General features: G+C 39.0%; 1 protein-coding gene across 1 annotated transcript in view; it reads left to right on the forward strand.

The window, feature by feature from the left end:
• Positions 1-3,972, forward strand: part of ARL6IP6 (ADP ribosylation factor like GTPase 6 interacting protein 6) — a 30,232-nt gene extending 26,260 nt beyond the window's left edge. The window contains exon 4 of the mRNA XM_058664485.1: positions 2,543-3,972. Coding sequence (XP_058520468.1) covers positions 2,543-2,636 — 94 coding nt within the window. The 3' untranslated portion in view covers positions 2,637-3,972. The remainder of the gene's footprint in view (positions 1-2,542) is intronic.
• Positions 3,973-23,442: the final 19,470 nt, after the last annotated feature.

The raw sequence follows: 23,442 nt of genomic DNA on the forward strand, positions 1-23,442 counted from the left end.
TGAGAAATCATAATTCTTAGGAAGAAGGAAAAAGGGATCTGTAAAGAAATAATTGTCATTTTATTCCCTCTGACTTATAAATGCCTTACTGGTAATGCGTAATATCGTATCATTCCCATTTCCATCCCCATTACCCAAAACCTAAGTTTGTTGGGGCATTGTAGTCTATTCCAGTATTTTTTTGTGTACATGTGATTTTTTTTTTTAAAGATTTGTTTTATTTTTGTTGCTAAGTCAGATACACAGAGAGGAGGACAGACAGAGCGGAAGATCTTCCCTTATTGATTCACTCCCCAAGTGGCTGCAATAGCCGGAGCTACACCGATCCAAAGCCAGGAGTTGGGAACCCACCATTCACCAAAGACATGTTCATAATATCTATCTTTATGGCATCCCTAAAAAAACAACCCATCCATCATAGAAAAGATAAATTTTGGCATATTACATCTGTAATAAAAAGGAACAAATTTAACACCAATGTGTAACATGAATACATATTGTGAGATGTCATACAAATACAGCTTCAAGAGCAGATGAAACTAGTCATGGTGACAGCAGTCACAGTAATCTCAAAGTTGGGGGTTTCTGGGGTGCTGTCTTGATGACGAAGGTGGAAACTTCAAAGAGAAACTTTAAAAGCCAGTGATTCTTCAGAAATTTATTTTCCTAACATTAGTGTAGACAGCTGCTGCAATGCCAGTAGGACTATGGTGCATTTGAGATAGTAAAGATGAAGAATTACTGTTGTGGAGTATTTCTTCATTGCCATTAAATGCATTGATCGGCCTGCTTATTAGCAAGGTTATTCAGTATCTAAGCAGTAAATCTCAATAGAATTCCTTTATACCAGTATCGTAGCTATCAGTTTAGTAAACTGTACTTGAAATTTTTTGTGTTTTTGTGTGTTTTGCTGGATTGCTAGAGAAGGGGATGTCACAAATAGTAAAACAAAAGAATTAACTCTAGAAACTGTTCCGTGATTAATTTTGTGAGTATTAGCGATTCTTGGGTTATTACTATATTGTTTCTATAATGAATGATAAGGCTAGATTTCTGATAACTAACCAGTGTATTTCAGGAATTTCGTTTTTAAAATCAGCAAAGCAGCGGTGTATCTATTTCATTTTGCCCCATAGTAGGTAACATGTTGATTAATCCTTTATGGCACATAAGGATTATAAACAAGCCTGAGTTTTGAGACATCAGTGAGTGGAGAGTAAATAACTTCCATGGAGCATTAACAGGAACCATCAAGAAATATCAGAATCTTGTGTAGCCTCAGCTGAATACAAAGGGGTTGTTCTTTGAGAACTGAAGTGTCTTTACTCTAGGCCACAGATCTTGTGGGACTAGGGTTGTCATCATAAGGTACTGTCTGAATGTTAACTCAGATCTGAGTACTTCCTGACTTTTGGCCTCCTGCGGAGGACAGTGAGTATGATGACCCTCCCAGTCCAGTGCCCTTATACTTCACACTTCAGGAAGCTTTTATTTCTGGCAGTGCACCTTCTTATACCTATATGATGTGGATTGCTCCAGTGGAGAGAAAATTAAATTGTTAGCCAATCCCGAAAGGACAAACATTATATGTTCTGTCCGATATAGGGCAACCTTCATGCAAAATACAAGATCAATAGATATATACATAAATTTATCTAGAGAAATTGTTTAATGGAGGCAAGTATACTGTGAAGTGGAGATAGATTGCAGTATGCATCTCTGCTTCTATAAAGAGATGGACTCCAAATGAAACTGTTTAATATATCTTGCCACCACAATGCTGGTGCTTATCCCATTGTCTATACCTGCAATGTCAGAATGATGGGCTTGTTACTCTTGTAGAGGGACTAAACTATTACTGCAATATAGGGTAAAACAGTGGGGAGGGGGAAGATGTGGAAGGGAAATCCCTGAGTCTATGGAACTGTATTGTGAAGAATAAAAATGATAAATAAATAAATGTAACAAAATGGCAAGGGAATACCTGTACACATGAAGTTCTTAAGCTAATCAATACTCATTGTAACCCTAAGAGCTGTGTCTTGCTGATACTGAACAGTTCATTGAAAACTGTAGTTAACTGCTAGGTTGAGAACTGAAGTAAAAATCTGATTCACAAACATATGCTCAAAGAAGTAATTTCATGTACCTAAAACATGTACAAACATTACATATATTTGAAATAATTTGTTTTAAGTTAAATCTAAATGAAACCATCGGAAAATAAAGTGCTAATTAAAGAAAATGTGTACTTTAACAAGATTTATAGCTTTTAATTGGGTTATGACTGTGTTACTGAATAGGAGTTGCTGTAAAAAGATCTAACTCACCATTTTCACTAAATAGTGAAACAATTGTATTTGTTAGGGCATTTTTTGAGAAAGCTTAAGACAGGTTCACTATTAATCTTGTAGGTCTCCTGTGTCTTCTTAGCATTAATGTGTAAACATTGGTGAATGTTTCCAATTCATATAATTTTCAATAAAAGCGATTGGTGTTTCAAAACAAATTTAATTTTCGTTTTTGATGTGTTTTTCCATAGGAAACTGACTGGACACTCCTTCCACATGGGCTATAGCATGGCAATTTTGAATGGCATTGTAGCTGCTCTTACTGTAGCTTGGTGCCTCCTGTAAAACCCACACTGGAGCAGTACTGTTGGCAAAATGTGATCTTGATTGTTTTGTAATATTAGGAGAAAACATCATTGCCCTCTCAGAAGACCAGGAAACCTGATGTTCATTTTGTAGGTCACCTGCGTGTCATCGTCATCATCATCATTATGGGACAACTTGTCAGGCACCATTCTAGAGGCTAGGCCTTGGGATATCTGAATATTAATTTTCAGGAACTTTCTTTAAAAAGTATAAGATGTTTACCTCATCTTTTTACTTTTGTATGTGTTCTGATAAATTGTAGAAAATATTTTAATGAAAACAAATGTAAAAACTTGAACACAAGATCACTGCCTACTTTTTCATGTATATAGAACATTTTATGCTAAGAAATACTGGTTTTGCTAGGTAATTGAGATACAGTTGTTTCTTATTTGTACATTACATTAGGAGAGCAAACAGTTCCTATTTTACCAATATTTTATAGAACTTACTTTTAAGTAAGAATATATAATCAAAGGTGTGTGCATATTTTTATGATAGTTATGTGTGTGTTTTTTAGCATATTTTCCTATCACATATTAAATTTATGTTTGTAAAGTTACATTTGGACAGTTGTAAACATTATTTCCTAGCTGGTATAAGCTAATACTAGCTAGTGTTGCTATCTTGCTTTTTAAAAAGCTTTTTAAAAAACAAAAACTAAATTTTAAATTAAGTAAATTTATTTTTTTAAACAATGACTGATAAAGATGTCACTAAAATACTGATAAATTTGAGGGTGCTTACTATTTCAACTTCTAAAATTGCAACTATTATCTTGATGTATATAATTATTTCCACAGAATAAATATGATTTCATTTTCAATAAATAGGAACCTAAAATTTTTGAATGTAGAATTGCTTGAACTGTGTTTTTAATTTCAGAAATTTAGCTACTGAAGTGGAAAAGGTATTTTGGTATTCTGTTTATTTATGTACAATAAACCTTACAATGTGTAAATAATACTGTGTATAATATAGTGTCAATAATTTTTCTATGTTTCATGTTTAAGAGTTCTAGAATTGTGATGTTAGGTTTTGTTTTCACACTAGTTTAGCCTTAGTAGTTCCCTTTGCTTACTAACATCCTTAAGTCTTTCGAAAGTCATCTCAATTTTGGAAAGATGTGTAGCTTACAGAAATGTTTTCCCTGGGTATGGAAAAGTGCATTTGTAAATCACTGAGTGGTGAAACTGCTGATTCAGGCTCTACAGAAAAAGACTATGTGCAGTGTGTTCTCCTGAATGCTAATCTGATGAATATTGTTACTCAGAAAACAAAGTTTTTCAAAGTAAAATTTTTTGCTATTTAAAAAGTTTAATTGTTCTTTTTAAATTGTCAATTTCTCCAAAAAAAAGAGGAACAGAGAGAATATAAGTTTCCCGTCAACTTTTTAAATTCCTTTGTATGTATGTATATATCTAAGTATCAATCCAGTGACATTCCAGTGGTTCACGAAGCCCAGTGGGATTCTGCCAGTTAAGAAATTTGGTTATGTGACTGACAGTTCCTGTTAAAGCCTCTGCTCTTCACACTGGTTGTTGTCATTTGCAACAGTAGTCAAGAAGAGCTTACTTAGCAGCTAAACTCCATCTCTTCAATGAAACAGACTCAGATGACCTCTTAATTTGCAACTTCATGTTCCATGCAGGGACCATTAAGGGCACCTAGTATGTGCCTGTGCCTGTGGCTCACAGTAAGTCCCAGTGACTTCAAAACAGTTTTTGGCTAAACCAAAATAAGTTGTTGACCTTGTTGTTTCATCAGGGAAGTTTTGTTTTGTTTGGGGTTTTTTTTTTTCGATGCGAAAAGCAAGATTTATTAAACATGTAAACTTGCTGTGCAATATCAGGAGGGGGGACTTCAAGAGAAGGAAGACCTTTCGTCAAGAATTGTTCATGTGTCCAAATTCGGCTGTACTGATTCACTCCCCAAATGGTTATAACAGCTGGAGCTGAGCCTGTCAGGAGCCAGGAGTTTCTTCCAGGTCTCCCTTGTGAGTGTAGGGTCTCAAGCCTTTGAGCCATCTTCCACTGGTTTCTCAGTCCACAAGCAGAGAACTGGAAGGGAAGGTGAATAATGGGAACACAAACCAGCACCCAAATGGGATTCCAGCTCTTGGAGATAGAGGATTAGCTAATTGAGCCATTTTACCTGGCCCCAGGCTAATTCTTAGTTTGATAATTTTTATAACTTTTAAGTATTTTAAACAAGATATAAGGCAATTTGAAAACAAGCAAAGACTTGCTTAAAGAAGACAGTGGCCATCATTGTGGGTGGGTTAAGCCACCACATGTAATACCATCATCTCATATGGGCAGGCTCAAATGAGCCTCATTTCAAGTCCTGGCTGTTTCACTTCAAATCCAGCTCACTGCTAATGTATCTGGGAAAGCAACAACAGATGACGTGAATGTTCAAGTCCTTGCCACTGAAGCACTCCCGACCTGCCATCCTGATACTTACAATCCTGTGACGCCTTTACCTTAAGAGGTGACTGACAGTCACAGAATGGGTTGCCCTGCAGGTCTGATTTTGCAGAGTCTGTTAACAGGGCCTTGTTAGGAACATTTCTAGTTCAGAAACTCCACATTGTGAAAGAGACCTATCTCTTTCTCGACCTTTCTTATGTTGGCAACTGAGTTAGTAGTTTACATTAGAGTTACATAACTCATTTTATACTATATTTCTTTTTTTAAAAAAGATCTATTTATTCTATTTGAAAGGCAGAATAAGAGACAGAAAGGTCTTCCACCACTGATTCACTCCCCAAATCGCTGCAACAGCCAGAGCAGCTCTTGGAGGCCAAGAGCTTTCTCTGGGTTTCTCTGCGAGCTGAAGTTGGAAGCCAGGATCTTTCAGTCTGCCATATGGGTGCAGGGACTCAAGGACTTGGGCCATCCTCTGCTGTGCTCCTGGGCCACAAGAAGGAAGCTGAATTGGAAGTGGAGCAGCTGGGACATGAACCAGTGCCACGATGGGATACATGCACTGCAGGTAGGAGATTAGCTGGCCATACCACTGTACTAGCCTCTATATCATATTTCTTTTGGTAACAATATGAATTTGTAGATACCCCAAGGATATTTTTCCTTTGCTGCCTTACCACCTCATTTTTGACCAGGAATTACAAAACACAAAACCCTATATAAATCAAGTTTCAATTGTTTCCAACATCATTTAATCTTAACAAACTCTTACAGGATGAAGATAGGCAGTGAGACATGAAGAAGTAACATGGCAGGCATGTAGTCCTGAAACTCGTTTCTTCATGACTGGCATTAAATACTCTACCTGGATGATATCCGGAAGATGTAGGTGAGTCACGTGGGAGACCCAGAAGAAGCTCCTGGCAGCTTCAGAGAGGCTCAGCTGCAGCCGTTGCAGCCATTTGGGGAGTAAGCCAGTGAGTGAAATATGTCATTGTCTTTCTTTCCCTGTGTATATCTGCTCTGCCTTTCCAATAAAATAAGTCTTAAAAAGTGATCAGAGAGAGGCCCACGGTGGTGCAGCTGGCTAATTCACCACACGATGCTGCTGTCCCATGTGGGTGCCAGTTCCTGACCTGGCTACTCCACTTCCCTTTCAGCTCCCTACTTGTGGCCAGGGAAAGCAGTAGAGGATGGCCCATAGGACACTGCACTTACATGGCTCCAGATGATCTCGGCTCTGGCTGTTGAAACCATTTGGGGAGTGAATCTGCAATGGAAGATCTTCTCGCTGGTTTTCGTTCTCTCTGTCCAATAAACATAAATATATCTTAGAAAAAAAGGTCAAAGGGACTTTCCTTATGGCGGCAGGTTAGCTACCTGTTGTGTTAGCATCCCGTTTAAGTGCTTGTTTAGGTCTTGGAACTCTAAAATAATCCTGTAATCTGTTCTGACCAATTTTCTTTTTTAACCAGCAGAGCAGCTGAGACTCAAATCAGCACCCATAAGTGATGCTGATGTCACAGTCAGTGGCTTTATGCACTGTGGGACAACCCTGTCCCTGGTAGAAACCCATTTCTATTTTGAGAGCATTCCTTGTTATGCTTTTGTAGAAGGCAAGTCTCCACATTACATTACAGAAGGTTAAGAGATTATTTTCTTAGTTCAATTTTGTATGTAACTTTGATGCCACCAACTGTATGTTCTTGTCAAGTCTTGAATTGTCAATGAATAGCACAATAACTGACAAAGGGTAGAATGTGTTCTTTCTTACTTGCATAGTTCATTGGTAGGTAGTCTGGTAGCAGCTGGGCCCACTGATTTTTAACCAGGCTATTCTGAAACAGAACTATAAATTCTGCTATTAAGCTTTCTTTAAATTCTGTCATTTTACTTTACTGCTTCTCTGGTCTTTTCAATTCCTTGTTACTCCCGAACCTAACAATAAAATGATCTTAAGCTAAACAGATTTACATTCTAAAGTTTAAACTCAGGAGCCAAACATCTGTCATTTCTTGACTCTCCACTGCTTATCTCCAAAGCTTCTGAAGAAACTAGACCAGTATGATTCTGCATGAACTCATTTATCATGCCACTAATCACAAAGACATCATGTGCTATACAGACTTATTTTATAAGACTGATCTTGAAGATTCCTTTGGATTCCTTTTCTACACTGACCTTTTCTAGGCTGAAATTTGCACAACAGGTGCCCAGTAATTGTGTATGCCATGTATTAAATGCCTAATCTGAGCATAGAATTATAAAAATCATATAATAAATTTAGAAAAAAGGTTCTATATCTTATAATCCAGCAAATAGGTAGACAATAAGAAGTCATATTACAAACACATTAGGAAATACAATACCTGTTTGTAACAATACCAAATTCAAAAATACAAAATTTTTTAAATAAAACACTCTTGAAGTTCTCTTAGATTTGATCAATTGTAGTGCCACTGAACTAAGTAGATAAGTGGCATGATGAAGGGACAATCAGAATGTAATTTATTCATAGATTCACAATTTAATATTTCAGAATCAGCCTCTACAGTAGAGTAGTTTTAAGTATTGGGTCCCTGGGTTAAGAGAACTAAATTATATAAAATTATAGGTTACTTGTATGGATAAGGAAATATCCAGCAACACGAGGAGACTCCTTGAATGTCAGTGCTTAGAATGGCAATATTCTGTTGTCATCCTTGCACAAAAATCACGCTAATATTATCTATCATTCCAATCCTACTATATGTGCTGCCCAAGCTAGCATTCATGGCAACTGTTACAGTAAGATAATTAACACTGTGCACAACAAAACATCAAAATCTACAGATGACAGATACTGGAATTTGAGAAATCCTTACACCCTTGGAAGCCACACAAGTTGATAGAAAGTTGACAGGGCTTTTACAGTGAATAAAAGCTTGTAACCTTAGGAGGAAAATAAATAAATACACACACACACACACACACACACACATATATATACACACATATAAAGAGAATCACCAGAAAAGACTGAGGGGCAGGAGTTGGGTGCAATAAAACAATACCAGCAGTGGCCACAACCCACACTGAGTAACTCTAGTTCTGACTCTGCTTCCAGTTTCCAGTTTAGCAGCTCAAGTTCTTAGTGCCTCTCACCCATATGGCCGACCTGGGAGGCGTTCCAGGCTCTTAGCTGCAGCATACCTGTGAATTGGTAGATGGAAGATCTTTCTCTATCACTTTGTATTTCAAGTAAATAAATAAATAAAAATCAACAATTTGTTTTTTAAAAGGTACAGAGTATACATGCATTCTTTTAAAGTTATGGTCTCTACTCCTCAAGAGATAAAAATTTGAATTCCAATTCATGCTGTGAAGAGGAGCCAAAATTGAGCATCAGCCCGTGGTGTAAGAAGTTTAAACTCAAGAGTTAAGTACCTTGGGTTTCGCAGGGATACGAAGTGGCGGGGGTGGGGGAGAGGGGGCAGGGAACCACCACAGTAGCCTAGCAGCTAAAGTCCTCACCTTGAATGTGCCGGGATCCCTTATGGGCGCCCGTTCTACTCCCAGCAGCCCCACTTCCCATCCAATTCCCTTCTTGTGACCTGGGAAAGCTTTGGGACCCTGCACCCACGTGGGAGACCCAGAAGAGCTCCCAGCTTTGGAGTAGTACCGGCCATTGCGCTCACTTGCGGAGTGAATCATCAGACGGAAGAGCTTCCTCTCTGTCTCTCCTTCTCTCTGTATATCTGACTGCAATAAAAATAAAATAAATCTTTAAAAAAAAAAAGTGGCAGGGGGAGGGGGAAAGAGAGGGAACCCCAGGGGGGAAGTCTCTAGTGTTGTACTAAGCCATAAAGGAAATGAACAGAAAATCTGCTTGTGCACATTTCCTAAATATATGAGTAACAGAGTTTCCTAGAACTCTTTATTTTTGCTTTTCTTCTTCTTTTTTTTTTTTTTTTCCCCGATTCTTCGAGCTGTTACATGGTGATGTCTTAGCAGAAAAAAATTCCTTAGTGCATGACAGATTCAGGAAATCAGAGTTTCTACCTGGAGATCATATAGGTTAAAAACTAGATGGCTTTGACAAGAGCTTAAAAATCATGAATGATGCATGCTGGGATTTTTGAAGGTGAGTACTTCAGATATATAATTAATCCATGGCTGGAAGAGTCCTGGAAAGTATGAAGAGGTACGTGCTACCAACACAAAGGAGGACCTAACTGGATGAACCATTAGTTTCTGACATTTACATTAGTAGTCTCGTATTTCCACGAAAAATTGATGATGCTATATCCTTGACACCTCTTCCAACACGGTACTCACTTTGCCATTCTCAGAAATCAATTTTGGTTTAAATTTGCTTAGATGAAATTTACTGCTGAGAAAGGTCCATCCCAGACTCTCTGAGCTCATGTTTTCCTTCTCTTTTTAGAAGACTGTAAGATAAGCTCTTGGTGGCTTTGGATTAGCTCCAGAATGAACCTGGATATTCACTGTTCTACAACAATATTTTTAAAGTTAATAGGAAAATAAATTTAAAGCTATGTTTATTTTGGTGTAAAAAAAAATCCATGCATACTTTTTCATAAACTACACTTTCCATGAACTTACATGTGCCAGGGAAATCATGCATTGCTAAAAGTCACTCTGAGTTAAAAAAATAAAATCCTAACTTTTCTACTACTTGTCAGCATTGGCTTTACAGCTGAAATTTCTATCATCGGCAAACATCTTCAAAAATACCATATTAAACTATGCACAATTTAAGGTTTAGGAGGGTTAGATATTATATATCTATTTTTCCTAGATACTAAGAAAGCACTGGGGAGCACAATGGCGGCCAAGGACAGAGCCCTGGACATGAACCAGGGCAGGGGTCAAATTGTTTCAAAGAAAGACTGATTGGCCAGGGCCATTTCACTCACCTACTTCTGGCCTATGGGAGGTGGCTTCCGCAGTCGTGCTGATGACAATTGGCTCCTAGTTCTCCCCTCCTGGAATTCCTGGCCTGAGGTTGTCTGCTACTCTTTATAAGAATTTGTACTTCCCTGGGCCCGGCGGCGTGGCCTAGCGGCTAAAGTCCTCGCCTTGAAAGCCCCGGGATCCCATATGGGCGCCGGTTCTAATCCCGGCAGCTCCACTTCCCATCCAGCTCCCTGCCTGTGGCCTGGGAAAGCAGTCGAGGACGGCCCAATGCATTGGGACACTGCACCCGCGTGGGAGACCCGGAAGAGGTTCCTGGTTCCCGGCTTCGGATCGGCGCGCATCGGCCCGTTGCGGCTCACTTGGGGAGTGAATCATCGGACGGAAGATCTTCCTCTCTGTCTCTCCTCTGTATATATCTGGCTGTAATAAAATGAATAAATCTTAAAAAAAAAAAAAAAAGAATTTGTACTTCCCAAATAAATCGGAACTGCTTAGACGGAACCCCTGTTGCATGTTTCTCTCCCGTTTGCTGGGGCGCTGGATGGTGGGCAGCAGGCTCACCCCCTCCGGCATTGGAGTACTAGAGGAATCTGGGGTGGGACTCCGCAAGTGCTACTTCCAAGGAAGTTGTAACCAGTTATAATCCTTGTGCCATTTAAATCTGCCTAAGATTTAAGTCAATACGCTGAAACTAATGTGTAATGATCGTGTAATAGCTAATCCTTACATTGTTTGATTTTGCATGTTTTTTTAACTATAAAATGTGAGTTGTGTAACATTCTTCATCGTTTTTTATATAGAATTTTCATTTTTGAATTGAGTGATTTTCCATTTGTATTCAGGTTCAGAGAAAGTGAAAATCATATTTTCAGGTAGCTTGTAGGCATCCAATAAGAAACACTTTTATATAATTGATTCAATAAATTATTTTAAATGTGATGGCCTAATAAAATGAATCATAGAAAGGCTTCATAAACACCTTAAAACACAGACTTGGTTGTTTGAAAGGCAGAGTGACGGGGGAGAAGGAAAGAGAAATGGGGAGAGAGGAAGGAGGGAAGAATGGAGAGAATGAGTCCATCCTCTGGTTCCTTTCTCAGATGGCTTCCAAAAGCTGCTGAAGCCAGGAACTAGGAAATCCATCCTGGTCTCCCACAAGTGGCAAGGGGTTCAAATACTTGGGCCATCATTTGGTATTTCTGAAATGCATTATCAGGGAGCGTGGTTGAAGTGGAGCATCTGAAATTTCAGTGAGTGTTTTTTTTTTTTTCTTTTTTTAAGATTTATTTTGTTTTTCATTGTCAGATATACAGAGAGGAGGAGAGACAGGAACATCTTCCATCTGATGATTCACTCCCCATGTGAGCGCAATGGCAGGAGCTGAGCCAATCTGAAGCCAGGATTCCGGAGCTCTTCCAGGTCTCCGACGCGGGTGTAGGGTCCCAAGGCTTTGGGCCATCCTCGACTGCTTTCCCAGGCCACAAGCAGGGAGCTGGATGGGCAGTGGAGCTGCCAAGATTAGAACGGCGCCCATATGGGATCCCGGCGCATTCTGAGGACTTTAGCTGCTAATCCACGGCGCTGGGCCCAGTGGGCCAGTGGGCCAGTGGGCCAGTGGGTGTTTTCATATTGAATGCTTGCATTACAAGCCATAGCTTAACTCAGTGTGTGCCACAATGCCAGTACCCTAAAAACGATTTTACATAAAACTATTTTATGCTTAGTTTCATGACAGATGTAAGTGTACAGAGACCAATAGTTAAAAAGAAATAATGAAAATAGCTTTGTAAACAAAATGTACTAGTGAGCCCAGCGTGGTGGCCTAGCAGCTAAAGTCCTTGCCTTGAACGTGCCAGGATCCCATATAGGCGCTGGTTCTAATCCTGGCAGGCCTCACTTCCCATCCAGCTCCCTGCTTGAGGCCTTTAAAAAGCCATCAAGGATGGTCCAAAGCCTTGTGACCCTGCACTTGCGTGGGAGACCTGGAGGAAGTTCCTGGCTCCCGGCTTCGGATCGGTGCAGCACCAGCCGTTGTGGTCACTTGAGGGGTGAGACAACAGATGGAAGATGTTCCTCTCTGTCTCTCCTCCTCTCTGTAAATCTGGTTTTGCAATAAAAACAAATTCATCGTTTTTAAAAAAACAAATAAAGAAAATGTATTAATGGTTCCTATCTTTCTGTTTCCTAATAGAGGTGTTTTATAAACAAGGTAAACAAAAGCTTATTTTTAGTACTATAAACACATGTACATAGGGAAAAACAAATAATTTGTCCCCACTTAGGAAAAAAATTTAGTAATTTTGGATCTTACTACCACTCCACACACATACATTCCAAACCAACCTTGAAAATATTAACTGGAAATTCCTTAATAGTTAAAAAGTAAATCTTAATTATAAAGAATCTCTCCTTCCAAAGCCTCCCAATGGATTATAAACAGAAATAAAAGGATAAATTTAAGCAAAGCTATTATTACCATGTATTATGTTTATTTACATATTCCTTTGTTAAGAATATTTTCCTGGTGGACACTGCACCACCAGGCTAAATCCTCACCTTGCTTGTGCTGGGATCCCATGTGGGCATCAGTTCATATCCTGGCTGCTCCACTTCCCATCCAGCTCCCTGCTTGTAGCTTGGGAAGGAGGCAGAGGATGGTCCAAAGCCTTGGGACCCTGCACCTGGGTGGGAGACCGAAAGGAAACTCCTGGCTTCTGGCTTTGGATCAGCTAGGCTCTGGCCATTGTAGCCACTTGGGGAGTGAACCAGTGTATGGAAATATTTCTCTGAGTCTCTTTTTCTCTCTAAATCTGCCTTTCCAATAAAAATAAATCTTTAAAAAATACATTGGTAATACAATAAAGAAAAAAAGCAATATGTAGTAAATGACTTATGCCGGCACTGTGAAACTGAAGCAGTGGAAGAACACCAGAGCTTAGTCCAGAGCAGCTTGTTCTGGGAGAGCACTGAAGGCTTGGGAGGAACAGTTCAGTGAGTGACCAGGTCCTGCAATACACACGAAGAGCTGCATATCCTAGATATGTAATATAAAACAGAAAAATCTGTGGAACAGTATATCCTTGGGGACAATATTATGTTGTGATAACAATGAAAGCAAACTAAAAGATCAAAATAACAAACTGAGGAAACACTGGAGTATTGTGTAGTGATGCTTATGCAGAAGACTGAAATAAAATAACATTAAATAACAAAGCAAAACACTCGATCATATAAAATTGAATTTCAATTATTTAAAATAATTGCAGAGGACGATGTCACAAAGCATTCATTAAAACAGGCTTTCTCTGAGAGCTGAAATCACAGATGACATTAATTTTCACACATCTACATTTTCTAAAAATGCATGTTTCACAATTCAAAAGTATATTAAAATAGTAACCAGCTAAAATTCTTGTGAAAATTTAATAAAATATTTGACATGAAATTCTCTAGAACATAGTTTTGCCCTAGAAATGATATCTTCCCTACCTGGCAGCCATAGCTGCTTTCCTTCTCATCAGAAAATAGTAACAAAAAAGAAACTGTGCATTGTCTATGGAATCAAACCCTGGCACTCTGCCTACACAGATTTGGGGGAATATAATTTGAATCATTTTTCTAAGAGCAAACAACAGGAAGCAACGCCTAAGTGACCAGAGCAAAAGACTGATTAAATATATTTTAGTCATCTTCACAACGGAATACCAGGCCATCATTAAAAAGAATGAAGCAGATCTATAGACATTAAAAATGAAAATATGTATGCTACAGCTTTATATAAAAGCTAAAGTGCTGAACAAAATGTACTACATAATCCTAGATTTATCAAATACAGAATAAAAACAGAGAATCTTATATTTTATTCACATGAATCTAAACAGAATGCTCTTCAGGGGCCAAACAATTGATATATCTAAATCTCTCATCTAAAGATGGGAAAACTGAAGTTATCTGTCTTTAATATTTAAATATCTAAAGACAAAGTATAGCTTATATGTTTTTGCTATAGTATTGCAAAGTTCCAGTAATTTTTAAGAATATTAAAATGCTAGGGCTAGCATTGTCCTTGGGCTCCTAGACTCTTATGGGAGATTCAGAAAAACCTCCTGGCTCCTGGCTTCAGTTTGGCCCAGCTTTGAGATTTCTCACTCTCTCTCTATCTCTTTTTCTCTCACTTTGTTGCACCTTCTCTGTATAAATCTACCTTTCCAATAAAAATAAATATTTTAAAAAATAATAAAGTGCCTATCAAAATTCTTTCAGTTTAGATAAAAGAAATGCTTTTGGGCTAAATGGTTCTATAGATTATCTCAGAAACAAAGGTTATTTATTTAGATGTATTTATTTGGAAAGCAGAGTGACACAGGAAGAGACAGAAAGACTCAGATATTTTGCCATAGGTTGTTTCACTCTCAAATGGCCTCAATGGCTGGGGCTGGGCCAGGGCAAAGCCAAGTTGAGCCAGGAACCTTATCCTGATATTTCACATGAGTGGCAGGGGCCCAATCCCTTGGACCATCAGCCTCTGCCTTCCCAGGTGCATCAACAGGGAGCCGGATTAGAAGTTACTGGGACTGGAATGAGGACTCCATTATGGGATACTGGCACCACCAACTGTCAGTTTATCCCACTCTGCCAGAACACCGGTTCCTGAAATACAATCTTTGGAATAGTCTCTCTTCAAAACTAATTGTCCAAGGTCTTCAGCTATGCCATAACAATCTGACATGGTAAGCATATCCATGACATTTATGGTGAATACCAGTTTTTGTTCTGGGGTGGGAAGGTATAGAACCTCTGTGGTAGATCTCTACTAAAAAACCCGGAACCACAAAACCTAGATGAGCTCCCTGGTATTATCAAGTCCCTCTTAAACTCCAATAACTGAGATATTTACTTAAATATTTACATGCTGTCCCAATGTTCCTGTAAGCTTTTTTTTTATTCCTTTCAATTCCATGTTTTCTTCTCAGGTTGTATATTTCCAAATAGTTTGTCTTCAAGCTCACAAATTCTTCTGTTTGAATTATTTTGCTATTGACATTTCCTAAAGTATTTTTAGCTTTGCTTACTGATAAAGAACTTTTTGTTTTATTTTTAAAAATTACTTCCATATCTTTTTCAAGTTTCTCTTTTAGAGCTTTAAAATGTTTCTCTGTGTTCTCCTTAATTTCACTGAGTTTCCTAAACACAGCTATTTTGAATTCTTCATCTGTGTGTTTGACAACATCAGATCGTGGGTGGTTGGTTTCTGGAGATGACATCATGATCCCCTGAGAGTTGCTGATGGATGACCTATGTCTAGGGAACCTGATCCCACGTAGATCATCTCAGCTCTGGCCATTGTGACCATTTGAGGAGTGAACCAGCAGATGGAAGATATTTCTTTCCTTCTTTTTGTAAATCTGCCTTTCTGATACAAATAAATAAATCTTTAAAAAATGTACCCTTACTGTTTTACTTATTCCTTTGTTTCAATGAGGACATAAAATATTCTATTTTAATGTAAATTTTAAAGTTTTGCTTACTAATGTTTGGAATTTTTTATGCAATGGAATTATCAAGCATGATATTCATATGGATTATTAATGTTTCAGTGTTCCACTAATATATAACTACTGCTAACTCAAGTTATATATACAAGTACACATTGATCTACATACAGGCTGTTTTGCTCCATTGGTTGTTGGACTAACGCTACTCTGGTTACTTGACAATCAGTTGTTAGTCAACATTGTTTTGTTTATTCTCGCCCTATTTCTTGTCCTGTTCTTGAGCATCCCTGTCATGTTTCTGATGTAATAGCCACATTTCTCACATTCCAGCATTGATGCAACATTTCTGGGAGGCTTTTGTTAAAGATTCTTTTGTTTAGGAAATATTTTTTCCTATATAAACTCACATTTTTAGATGAATAGGAATTGAGTTTACCAAATACTTTTCTGTGTTCCTTGGAATAAAACTACTTTAAAATTCTTTTATTTTATAAATTATACCATGAGATGTAGTTTTGCATTTAGCTTTTATCAAAATTATAGATACTTACATTTTAAAGCATCAGCTATCCAAAGACCTATTTCAAATGCAGTCACACAAAACCCTGTATTAGCTCCTCATAGCCCAAACACAGTAATCTTTTTTCTTCTAATTGCTTTTATTATTTTCCATGACACATTTTATAGGTATAAGGATTTCCCCCTTTTCCTCCCCTTTCCTCTTCCCCATTTACCCCTCCCACCATTTCCCCCCACCCTTATTATCACAGTAGTATAGTCCTCTAGCAACATTACAAGTTTAACATTTTGCTATTTAAGTACAGCATGAAATTGTAGATATAGACAAAGACGGAAAATCTAGTATCATATTGTCAAGGTATACTTAATGGTTTCACTCAGAGTTCTCTTTTTATTAAGGAGTAGAGATGGCTACTGCATCATATCTCCACTTCCCAGTACAAAACAGCAATCTTCAGCATTCTCAGGTGGTCTCATGGATGCTTAGTTCCGTAAGTATAGGTAACATTTCTCTGTTACTAGGTAACGTTTCTCTATTTTTTCAACTTTTTTCTCCACTATCTGTCCTACTAAGGAAGATGGGGATTTAGTTTTCTCATATTCCAGACCTTATCCACAATTATTCTTCTTCCCTATCCTCCCAGTATTACTATATTCTAGTTTTTGTCATATAAATAGTATTGTCACTGTTAGAAATATGGAAACACTATTCATGGCTGAGTCATGTAGTATATAATATGACTAAATGTTCACTTCCTACACAACAGCATTTTCTCTTCCCCAGAGCTCATTACCTTATTTAATTGCTTTATTTGTGTGTATTTATTGCCAGTTCAACCCTCTTCTTCATTATATTGTCTTTTTGAACCAATGTTTCCTGCAGTCCTCCAGGTTGTTCAAATCTCTGCTGGGACTCCTCTGAGCTAGGATACTGTTGTCATCTTGGATTCTCTCTTCATATTTGTAAGGGGGACTACCCTATTTGTCAGATAACCTAATTCATTTCCCCGGGTTTCCCTCTGGGTCCTTGAAAAATTTTTGGACTCAGATAGTACTGGTTGAGGCAACACGCCTTGTAAATATACTAAAAGCCATTTTAAGAGCCTTCTAGAATCTCTGAGAAAGAAGGAAAGAGGAAGAAGAGAGGGAGGAAGAGCAAGGGAAGGGAGGGAGAGAACAGAAAATGAATTGAGAGAAAGAGAGGAAGAGAGACAGAGGTGAGGAGGGAGGAAGAGAGATAGAGAAACAGAGATGGGGTAACAAGAGTTAATAGATATTAAGATCCACTTTCTTTACCTAGAACCCACTTAATAGAATTATCAAGGATGAGCCCTTTTGTGTCTTTGGGATACTCTACTCAATCATTGATATTCTAAGATAAAGTGAATCCTTTTTGATTTGGGATTTCTGAACAGTCTCAGGTGACTTTATCCCAAATGCTTTCTTCTAACTATCCATGACTGGGTTTGGAACCAGTATGATGGCACCATTGTCAAATGAGCTGAAAACCGTCTACTTCTTCACTTCTTCTTTGAGTTTCTCTATAGCGGAAATCAATTTCTTTCTTGAAGAAAGATCTGATTGTAAAACATGCAAGTGTAGGGATTAGGATAAGGTTTTACTCTCACTGTTTTTCATAAATTTTTGATTGATACTGAAAAGAAATATTCAGAATTGGAAGGCCAGAGGATTTAACTTGCTTTTGCTTTCTATATTCTGCTAAAATGTTTTTTGCCTGCTGTAGTCTGCTTGCGGTGGAGAATAGTGAATAGCTGAACAGGCATTTTACAATTAGGGAGGGGAGTAAGGAAGTCTAAACATGACCTGCGAGCCTGAGAGATAAGGGGCTCCTGCAGCTGTATCCTGATGAGGTCATGGGAAGGGTCTCAGGAAATATAGCCCAGAAACCTGAGAGGTCTTAGAATGGGCATCTCAAGAATTATGGCCTGGGAGTGGAAAGCCCCTAATTGTGTGACTCCCCTCTCCCTGCTTGTGACTTAGCCTTTAAAAAGAATGTAATTAAAGGACTCGGGGTCGGTGTGCTCAGGCTCCTGCGTGAGGAACTGGCCCTGGCCCCAGCGCGCTGGTAATCAAATAAAGCCTCTTGCTTTTGCATCAAGCCTCGTCTTCGGTGGTCATTGGGGGAAACACACTCTCTCGAGACAGACAGTAAGGTTTTCCCTTTTGGGGTGCCTTACAATACGCACTTTGAGGTTTACAGATACAAGGTTATTATTTCTAATGTTTTCTGGCAAAAAATGTGTTATGCAATCCTAAGATAATGAACTGAAACTTAACTCACTTTAAAATATATGCTAAGAATTTTCATTAAATATGCTCGGATTACAGAGTATATCCCTAAAATTCACTTTATTTAAAAATTAATCATATTGTATCTTGTACTTACTTGTTTCTAGATTTTTTTAATTTATGTGGATTTTATGTTCTTACCTAAATTATAATTATGTAAATTATAATTACCTCGACTCAATGTATTATACATCCCTGCTTCCTTCATAGGGCAGAAGACTGTGTTAGAAAATGTTTACATCTCCTTATCACCTGCATTATTCCTCATAAATAGGTGAATGAAATTTAATTAATCAGGATTTTGGTTAGTTAAATTCTTATAGTTGATATCTTATTGTAAATTATCCTTCTTTTGAGATTGTAGCTTCATTTTGTAATAGATCTGCTAACTTCTTGTTGAGTCTTAATGATTCACATAGGTTTCTCACAGAAGGAAGGATCATTCATTTATTTAATCCATCTAAATATGGAGTACAGTACCTTGAACTCCCTAGCTCAACCAGCATGATTGTTACTTAAAGTAAATGTAGCTGAAGTAACCATAGTAATCATTCCAGAGCACTCTGTGTCTTCTGCAGTGAGACTATCTTCAGAAGGAAAGGGCTTGTAGCAGCCCTGTTATTGTCCCAGGACACTTGAAAGTTAGGGTCTAGTTTCTCCATGTTCATTTCAACCAAAGTTCCCCTCATTCACTTACTGAAATTCCCCATTATTTGAACAAAAGCTTTTGAGGCTCAAAACAAACTTTGAAAATTAGCTGTAGGCTCAGAAAGATGGCTCAATGACTAAATCCTTACTTGCAAGTGCTGGATCCAATACGGGTACGGGTTTGTGTCCCATCTGCTCCACTTCCTATCCAGCTCCCTGCTTGTGACCTGGGAAAGCAGTGGAAGATGGCCCAAAGCCTTGACATCCTGCACCCACGTGCGAGACCCAGATGAACTTTCTGGTTCCTGGCTTCAGATTGGCCATTGTGGTCATTCAGGGAGTGAACAGGTGGATTAATAAGATCTTTCTCTCTGTAACTCCTCTCCATAAATCTGATCTCCCTTTCCACAACAAATAAAATCTTGAGAGAGAGAAAGAGAGACAAAATTAGCTGTAAACTGCACAAACATGGCCAAACCTTTTCCCCCTGTTCTCAAGTGCACTGTTAATCATTCTTTTACCTAAGCAACTTTTAATTTTATTCAACAAACTCTTCTTTTAGCACATGTATGTACCTTTTCCCCCTGTTCTCAAGTGCACTGTTAATCATTCTTTTACCTAAGCAACTTTTAATTTTATTCAACAAACTCTTCTTTTAGCACATGTATGTACCAAATACCAACTTTGGTTCTAACGGAAAACCCCTCCGCCTAAGAGCTATCTGTTTTCAGAGCAATGACTTATGCCTAGTGACAGAAAATGATTTGCAAGTTTTTTCTCTCTATTATTCACTTATACTACCACATGCTCTTTTCCTTTTATTCTCAAGATAGTGGATACAAGTGATAATAACTAATTTTTAAGAAATTTGTAGTCACAACAAATGGCACATATCCATTTGTCATATCCAAAACTTGATTCAGAAATAAGAAAATAACATCCCAGGAAATTGAAGGTAACTTTTAACTCTGTCTCACCCAATTCCCCAGATCCCAAGAGCTTCTGTTGTGATATTATGAGGTCCAGAAGATGCCAGACAGAGAATGCTATGGGGATTTCTCTACTCTCAAGGCCTGGGAGGTTGTAGAGGCCTGCATACCACACTTCATGTAGAAAGAGCTGGCCTCAAGGATATCTGGCCTTCTGGGAGAGGGTCAGCATTAGTCACAGAAGTGTGCCCATTCTCCCTGGTTTTAGGGAAACAAGGGAAAAATGAATGATGCACAGTTCCTCTCTACCTGGGAAATAACAAGCAGAAGAGTTCCATTCTTTGAGGGGCAACAATCAACCTATGTGATAGCACCCTGCTAGCCCACAGACCTACCACCTATTGCTGCCAGATTTGCTGAAGGTATTAGCAGCGACATGAGCCCCAGTAGAAAAGGAAAGAAAAATTACAGCACATTGAAGCAGGCCCAACCGTAGGAAAAGGTCAGTCAAGGAAACAGTCAGGCCTCTAATGGCATAGAGATGTTGGATGAGATAGGAACAACTAGCACAAAGCAAGAATTAGAACATAACAGTCTCAAGTAAATTACAAATTGGACTCCCCAGTCCAGATAAAAAATAACTTTCAGACAAAAAAACCAATATGTGATTTATTTATAGGAGAGAGTGGCTACTTATATAACCAACAACAAATGATACATCTGTATTTTCACTTTTTTCATATTTTTGTTTTTAAAAATTTTCATTTTGAAAAGCTGAAACTCCACTCTGCATCTGTTACTATGACAAGTATTGGGGATAAATGGAAGTAAGAAAAACAGAGCCAAAAGACTTGAAAATGACATAATAGTAAGTGTAACTAAACTTAAATAAAGCTTATAAGAAAAAAGTAAAATGGATGAAATTGTTTCTTTAAAATCATCTGAAATGAACAGTGAATATTCCACCTACGTCGTCCAGTGCTCACTAAGCACTCAGGAAGCCTTCAAACATCCATCAAGAGGAGTAAGAAAGTGTAAATAGTGTACTAACAGCCACGAAACAATTTTGTTATAACCAAGGATGAGCCATAAAGTAAGTACGGTGGGTTGATGGCACTCAGGAGTTTCTGCCCATGTGTGCCTTGCACTGTGCTTGCTATGTGCTGTATTTGTTATCTCCTTCAGCCCCTATGAAATGAGTGCATAAATGAAAGGAGGAGCTGGAGAGTTGGGTCATTTATGCATTCAAAAATCTAGCAAGCAGTAGAATCAGGTCTCAATTGTAAGCATTACTGACGGCAGCAAAATTTTATCTGCTACGATGTATTCTTGTTACCTAAGTCTGCAGCATCCAAGAAGCAACTCTATTCTGTATTCATGGGTCTTGACATCGTTTTGGAAGAAGATGATCTTCAGACGACCCACTCTGCTATGGAGAATGAAGGACTCCTTGATCCTGGAGAGCAAGCCAGTAGCCAGACTGCTGCACTAGGCTGGGTATACTCCTTTTGGTCATTACGTTGTTCTGTATAATAGTGGACTGTCAACAAATTGCTTCCTGATACATAATACATTTTATTGGTGAACTTTGCTTTGTTAATTTGTCTACTGGGGCCTGACGTGGTACCCTAGTGGCTAAAGTGCACTGGGATCCCATATGGACACTGATTCTAATCCCGATGGCCCTGCTTCCCATCCAGCTGCCTGCTTGTAGCCTGGGAAAGCAGAAGAGGACACCCCAAAGCCTTGGAATCCTGCACCCTCTCCTGTCTCCTGACTTTGGATCATCTCAGCTCCGGTTATTGCTGCCATTTGGGGAGTGAATCATCAGACGGCAGATCTTCCTCCCTGTCTCCTCCTCTCTGTGCATCTGACTTTCCTAAACAAATAAACCTTTTTAAAATTTTTGCTGGATTAAAAAATTTTTAATGTGTTTGAAAGGCAGAGTTAGAGAGAGGAGAGGCAAATTAAAAGGTCTGCCCCTCCCCCAAATGATTGCAACAGGTGCCAGGAAGGGTAAAGCAGAGAGCAGAAGCACAGAGGTCTACCTGTCGGTTTACTCCCCGGGGGACCATATGAGCTGGGGTTGAGCAGGGACAAAGCCAGGAGCCAGATGTATTGGATGCTGGCAGCTTCACTTGCTAAGCCACAATGCTGGACCCTTACTCTGTAATTCAAATGGGCCTTGTGTAAATTTCCACAGGAATCAGACAGATAACATTTCAAGAACTCAGTCCTTGTGCTGTGACAGTGGACATGAGTGTGACAAAGACTTTCCCCTGAATGTGAGAAACAGCACCTGTAACCAGGATAGTCCACAGGCAAGTGAGAAAGCTCCGGAGTGGGAGAGGTCCCTTCACGACCAGTCCACGGAGGAGCAGTGCAGACCACAGCAGTACATTGGCATAAGTTGCGCAGTGGAAAGAGAGCCCACTAGAGGGGAATTTCTAAGCAGGGACCCTGCATCTGCGTGGGCGACCCGGAAGGAGTTTCTGCCTCCTGGCTTTGGTTTGACTCAACTCCGGCCTTTACAGCCATCTGGGGAGTGAATCAGCAGATGGAAGATCTCGCTCTCTCTCCTCTCTGTAAATCTGCATTTCATATAAAAATAAATCTTTAAAAATAAAAAACTTTGTATATCTGAACTAATTTAATTCAACGAATTAGGCATTTTCTATGGTTATTTCTCATTTTACAGAGGAGGTGACTGAGGCTGAGAGGTGATGGGTGACGCCTCAGATGACTTAGCTACTAAGAACTGGTCGTTCAAAGGACATGCTTGGAATTGCACCTTGTTTAACTAACACAGTCTTCCTACTTTTCACTCTCCAGGAAACATGCTTCTGCCTCCATCCTGTGAATATCTTCCTCTCTCCTCCCCCCTCCCGCACCTCCCCTCATTATGCAATAGGTCCCCTATTGTACTAAGATTGCACCTTAGACTCTCTTGCCTAGAGCAGCTCATGTAAAATTTTCCCTGTGTGAGAGGAGGGAAGGTCTTGGACTCAGCAGAAGGAAGGGCACAGTTTTGGGGGAAGCTTTTAGAGAGCAAGTTGGAAAATCATAGTGGGAGGCCTTCCTTGGGGGAGAGCTCATCTCCTGAAAAGAGTGAGGGCTTCTCCAAGTGTTCTGGCAGGCGCAAGCTTGTAGCAGGGCCAGGACCCACGAGTCCCAGATGGGGCCAGCGCTAGCAACGTTAGGCTGGAGAGCAGGAGACTGCTCAGCTTTTGAGGTTTCTGACCCTCAGAAATAGAAACTCTATTTGTACTCAAAATGAAGAGAACGTCTACTCAGTATTCAGATACAGTATAGTGGGAAGTGGATGTCATCTCCATTTTATTGAAGAAATAGAACTTTTTGGAGAATGATACAGGAATTAATATTTATAAAGTTCGCTTTTTTTGAGACAAAGAAGCACTGTGATTATTCCATGGAGTGCAGGGTTATTTGGTAGTGAGATGACTCTGCCTCTTATAAATCTCCTTAAGTAGGCAAAATGGATATCTGAAGCATAAATGAATTTCATGTGCAGACT

The sequence above is a fragment of the Ochotona princeps genome, chromosome 5 (genome assembly GCF_030435755.1).
Source record: "Ochotona princeps isolate mOchPri1 chromosome 5, mOchPri1.hap1, whole genome shotgun sequence".
Classification (NCBI taxonomy): Eukaryota; Metazoa; Chordata; class Mammalia; order Lagomorpha; family Ochotonidae; genus Ochotona; species Ochotona princeps.